The sequence below is a fragment of the Ranitomeya imitator genome, chromosome 10 (genome assembly GCF_032444005.1).
Source record: "Ranitomeya imitator isolate aRanImi1 chromosome 10, aRanImi1.pri, whole genome shotgun sequence".
NCBI lineage: Eukaryota > Metazoa > Chordata > Amphibia > Anura > Dendrobatidae > Ranitomeya > Ranitomeya imitator.
Genome location: NC_091291.1, coordinates 112,606,843 through 112,612,842, shown reverse-complemented (window position 1 = coordinate 112,612,842; position 6,000 = coordinate 112,606,843). Strand labels below are relative to the sequence as shown.

The 6,000-nt window shown below is 42.2% G+C and overlaps 1 protein-coding gene across 1 annotated transcript in view; it reads right to left on the bottom strand.

The window, feature by feature from the left end:
* Nucleotides 1-614: 614 nt before the first annotated feature.
* The window catches only part of PANK4 (pantothenate kinase 4 (inactive)), a 44,807-nt gene continuing 39,421 nt past the window's right edge, over nt 615-6,000 (bottom strand). The window contains exons 14-19 of the mRNA XM_069742224.1: nt 5,823-5,878; nt 5,314-5,363; nt 4,545-4,649; nt 4,238-4,338; nt 2,742-2,810; nt 615-1,017 (exon numbers count right to left, since the gene is read on the bottom strand). Coding sequence (XP_069598325.1) covers nt 804-1,017; nt 2,742-2,810; nt 4,238-4,338; nt 4,545-4,649; nt 5,314-5,363; nt 5,823-5,878 — 595 coding nt within the window. The 3' untranslated portion in view covers nt 615-803. The remainder of the gene's footprint in view (nt 1,018-2,741; nt 2,811-4,237; nt 4,339-4,544; nt 4,650-5,313; nt 5,364-5,822; nt 5,879-6,000) is intronic.

Sequence of the window (6,000 nt, the reverse complement as noted above, 5' to 3'; positions counted from 1 at the left end):
TGCAACTCCCAACCTATTGTCTCCTTCCCCATAATCCTGTAGAATGTGAGTCCGCAAGGGCAGGGTCCTCTCCCTTCTGTACCAGTCTGTCATTGTTTGTTTGTTTACTGTAAGTGATATTTGTATTTTGATGTAACCTAGTCTCATGTACAGCGCCATGGAATGGTGCTATATAAATAATAACCCAACATCTGATAACACTGCTAACTTGCAGATAATAGGTTAATGTGCGGACTAATAGAAGTGTGCCCTGCTGCCATGTTAAAAGCACAATTCTTGGGATCTGTCGGCTTTCAGTCATACAGTCGTGTTGGTACACAGTGAGCAGCGGCTCTATACGCACGCCCCGGCACTTTGACTGACCGCAGTCTCAGACTGCTTTTCCTTAGAGCAGCCGCTGTTTACCAACAACTGTATGACTGAAAGCCGGCAGCTCAAAGGAAGAATAAAGTCAGATAAGCGATTCCTTGATAAGGTTATTCCTCCCCAAAGAACAACTACTTTCACAACAAATCCCTCTTACCTGAGCCCTAATGAATACAGAACTATAAAAAGGTAATTATCAATTTTCTCAGGATCCCGATGTAAAAGTTTAAAGACTAAAAGTGTAAAAATGTCATATATAATTTAAATTTATTTATATATTTATATGGGCGCAGGTCGTCCCTTTTAGCTCAGCACAAAAGCACAATATAAATACAGCAATGTCCCCCCCCCCATCCCTGTAATAAAAATACATTCTTTACAATCGAATAAAACTAGCGCTGAGGAATGGGTTGTGCTGCAGCGGCGGAGTCGGCGCCTCATTTGGGTGGAGTCTCGTATTTGAAAACGACGCTAAAGATTTTGCCTCCCAGTCTCTCCGCCAGCCACGAGTTCTTGATGACGGCCAGTTTCAGGCTTTCGCATTGCAGGACTGCATAGTAGTTTGTGTGGATGGCGCGGCCCATTCCTTCAATGATCACCAGGTCGGTGTTTCTCTCTTTCACCAGCATGGCGAGGCTTTTGTCCAAGCGACTGTAGGAAAGAATGACAAAGTTATCCGAACTGAGAAGCTACCGGCAGGTCTCGGTCTCTCACTCAAACGGTGTCTCCAACCGATGTCACGGCCACCTTGGAAAAGCACACTGCCTCCTCAGCCGGCACACACAGCCGAGCTCGTTCAGCCACACAGAGGCCAGGAGGCAGTACTCTCCATTCACACCTCTCAGGGTCAGTGGGGGTTCTAGCGTTTAGTCACCTACGATCACACATTTACCAGCAATGTGTGATCACGGGAAACCAACCACCCTTAGGATAATACCTTCAAGTGATCGCTTCAAATCAATTTTAGATCAGTGAACAGGAAAACACATTACGGTACAATTATCAAAAAAGTGCCAGAAAAAAAAGCCAATCTCCAACTTTTGACGAATATTTCACATTACTAGTGTCAAAACTATTATGGACTGGATCAGACTTCATCTTTTTTTCTACTCCGACATAGTTCCTGGCCCAAGATTATGCTTCCAAATTTCCTACACTCCTCACTATCCCCAATCTCCTCTCTGCCCTGTCCTGGCTCTGCACCACTACAATGACCCTCTCATAAGCCCCCTGGACCAAGTAGCTTCCCTCACCCTCAGAACCTCCAAACCAGCCCTGGCTCACATCGCAAACCCGATTTCTCCAGCGATGCTCTAGGACTGCGGAACGCTTATGGAGGAAAACACAAACACCAGAAGACTTCATACACTACATATTTATGTTAAGAACCTACAACTCTGCCCTTCACCTCGCCAAACAGACCTACCTCACCACCCTGATCTCCTCACTATCCAACAACCCAAAAAAACGTCAACACCTTTCACTTCCTCCTCAGTCCGAAAACACAGGCCCCTATCACAGACATTTGTGCTGATGATCTGGCCTCACACTTCAGAGAAAATAGAGAATATCCGTCAGGAAAATCTCTCACAGCCACCAGGTGCTGTGACTCCCATCCCTCCCCAGGCTCACTCTCCACATTTCACCCATTCACACAACAAGAAATTTCCAGGCTCTTCTCTTCCTAATACATGCACCACCGACCCCATTCCCTCTCATCTCCTCCAGTCTCTCTCTAGTCGTCACAACTCTTCTAACTACAATCTTCAATCTCTCCCTTTCCTCTGGTATTTTCCCCTCCTCCTTCAAACCCTCTATCATTACTCCATTAAGGTCCCTCAGGGCTCAGTCCTTGGCCCCCATTCTCTTCGCTCTCTACACGGCCCCATTTGGATGGACCATCAGCAGATTTAGCTTTCAGAACCATCTTTATGGGCTGAGAGCTCATCTCCCGAGATCTTCATCTGTGCATGCTCCACCCCCGGCAGCCATTTTCCCGGAGTCCACCGCATAGTAAACCATGTAAGTGCGGGGGCTCTGGACTTTCACAAAATGTCGGCAAAGCCCCTGCAGCATCAAACACCAGCAGCGGCACGCCGCACATTCCAACACCCCCTCATCCCAGCCTGGGGCCTGGCAGCAACGCTCCACTCTTACCTCCTCCAGCAGCGACCCTGGGACCCCGGTAAGCAATAAGACACATGGATTAAAAGAAGCACTACCTATTTTCAAATTTGGGGTGCCACTTATAATCCACAAAATATGGTAAATAAAGATTGTCAGAAAAATTGCATAACACATGCTACAAGATGACGCAAATGGTTTCTATCATTTTGATTGATAAATGAGCAATGAACAAACTAAGCCGGACTCACCTAAGATCCAAGCAAGGAGAACTCGAGCCGGTTTGTACCAATGTCAACCTATCGTCTTGCAAAGCAGAACTAAGAAAAAAAAAAAGAATGAAAACTGTTACAAAAAAAAAAAAAAAAATACCAGCATCCAATAACAGCAATAAACCGCTGCTCCATAAACTGAGCCGCTCTGCTCGGCTTTTTCTATCACTGACTAAAAGGGTCTCAAAAAGTGTTGGGATTTAGGACAATAAAATATGGCGTTGGCGAGGATCCCAAGAACTGGACGCTCAGCGTTTGTAATTCATTGTCAATCAATAATTGACTCAAAATGACTGCGACAAGTTCTGCGTGTGGCAAAAATGCTGCAGCTCGCCCCACTTTTTTGGGAGTTGGAATGAGAAAATAAATTTAAAAATATATATTTATTTATTAACATTACAAAAGAAAAAAAAATGAAATCTTTTTTTGTTTACAGTTTTCAGAGATCCATAATCTTAGATTTTCTTTAGACAGTTGTTTAGGCGGGTTTTTTTTTTTTGCTTGCTTTTTTGTGGGACAAACCGTAGTTGTCAATGTTGCCATTATTGGGTACATACGACTACTTGATCATTTTTTATTCAATTTTATTTGAAGGGGAGATGAACTACAATTGAGACATTGTGTTTTGTACATTTTTTTTTTCTTTTGCATTTTCCGTGAAGGATAAATAATGATATAGTTTTAAAGTACGAGTTGTATGATTATAGTGATGCCCCTATTTTTTAATGTTTAACTCTTTCTGCATAAGAAGATTATTAAAAAAAATCATGAGTGTTATTGATCTCAGAATAGGATACAAAAAACAAAACACAGCTTTTTTTTGTTTGCATAAGGAGCTATAGTGATTAGGATACAAATTACTTTTTGCATTTTATGTGAAACAAGATGAACAAAAAAAATGGAAATTCTGTTTTTTCTTTTTCCTTTAGGCATACACTACAATAAAAATATTTATTACCTAAAGTCGTTACAGATGTGGTAACACCAGATATGTGGTAGCAGGGGAGGGGTGTTTATTTTACTTTATTTTTTTTTATAAAATACTCTATTCTGAAAAATCATATTGTATTTTTTTAACAATTTAAAACACTCATTTTCCTAAAATATGTATTAGTTCCACAAAAAGGTGGCTTGAACAAACTGTTTATTAGGCCTTTACCTACGACAGCAGACCTGGAGGCCATAGCAATCATCTCGCTGCGGGGAGCCAATGGAGTGACAGAGGGAGAAATCTACTTCTGTCACGCTTTTTAAATACAATCGGTCGCTATTGACTGCGGCACGTAAAGAGTTAATCGAGCCGCTGTAAACATTGGCAGTGCTCAATCCCATCTGTCAGCAAAAATGTATGCCATTGGGGGGAGTGAAAGCCAAGAAATCAAAATCATGGAGGTGAAGATTCATGGACTGTGACACGATCTGGTTAATCAGTTTTTAAAATAAGTAATGGTAAAGTGTGTGTTGGGTAGACTCACTGTATTATCGTGTCCACATCGGCAATCCGCTCGGTGACGATCAGGGATTCATTGTAGGTGACGTCATTTAGCGCCGGTCCCGAATTACATGCCAAGATGACCTACAGAAGAAATGCAGACCCTACTGTATAGAATGGGACCAATATACAGATATCCCGATATTGTAGAGGAAGTTACAAGAGTAGAAAACCGCTGCTACAATCGTGAAATACGGACAGGTCCCCTGGGATCACACATCATCGTGTGGTGTGGATCACAACACTGGAGACCCTGATCTGTACAGGAGGAGGAGATGAGAGTATTGTACCTCGGTGCCTCGGGACAGAAGTTCTCGGACAAACGGGAAAATTCCCAGGATGATATCGATGCCGCTGTTGTCCACAAATATCAAGGCACATTTATGTGGAGGACCCTGAAAAAAAGCAAAATCATTTATCAGAAAAGCCCCCAATACTGCAAGAAAAATAAAAATGCACAATTTCTCAAAATGGGGTTGTCCAGAATGCAAAATGTTAGAAAAAATAAAAAGTGGCAACATCATGGTGCAAAACTTGGTTTAGAACAGTCGTTCTGTGCGGACAATCCCTTTAAGAAGGGGAGTATCTGTATATCTGAGTGGTGGGGGTCAGACAACCGGCACCCTAGCTCCAGCAGTGGCCTGCGCAGCACGGCTCCATACACTGCTCAGTGCCCATTGCCGAGAATTCCAGCTCAGCTCCTACTGAAGTGACCAGGAGCAGAGTTATCTGAGAGCAGCCGATATACAGCATACGGAGCGGACAACACCCAAGAGAGAAAGAAAACGAGTATATATCCAGCACTAAGTAAATAAGTAGTAAAGTACATAAAAATAACAAAGTACTTTAAAAAAAAAATGTAAAAGCCATTCCACAGCGACAAGGTGACTCTTGGGTTTAATACTAGAGGATTGGACTGTCCCGATTGGATTCACCTTGTCGTGGTGGGATGACTGTTTTCCTATGACAGAAGGTAGAAATCTAAGTGTAATAAACATTTCTTATTTTCAGTGCGTGTGTAAAATATCACGAAGCAAAGGACAGAGGAAAGTTTCGCACCTTTAGCCTTTCAATCCAAGCTGAATAGGTGTCCACAAGCCAAGGCCTAACTGTAGGAAATAAGGACAAAAATGAGAACAGGCGCACAGAAATGACTAAACTAAAACCTCATATAGAGAGATGTCCATTTGCTTCCATGGGAGAGCGTTGTGGGCATGCTCAGTGATCTGTGCAGGGAGAGCGGGGAGGAGGTGAGCTGCGACCACTTTTTCTGAATGGCTTTTTATATGTAAGTGATACCTCACATTGTAATCTTGTCTGTGCCAATAATGAGACTGCTGAAAAGAAAAGTGTCAAACAACGGCCACAGTAAAAAAAAAAAAAAAATGCAAGATTTCAGGACTTTTTTTTTCCCCAAACTAAAGTAATTACTTGGAAAATTATGAAAAAAATTCTTACGCTAAAAATATTTGCGCTGACAGTTTTTCTGACATATTCCCTAAGATCCATCATACAGTGGAAAGTTACAATACCCACATAATAGCCATTCACGTTCTCGCTAAACTCACTTTGTAACTTCTTCTTTGCTTCCTCGAACCCAAATTCGGGGTCGGTCTGTAAGACACTAAATCAGACAAGAAGGAGAAGGGTTTTACGTTACCCTACAGTGTAAAATAATTTATTAAACCCCCCCGAATAACACAAGACAATTTATAGAAAAATGGTCAAAAGATGACAACTCCATAG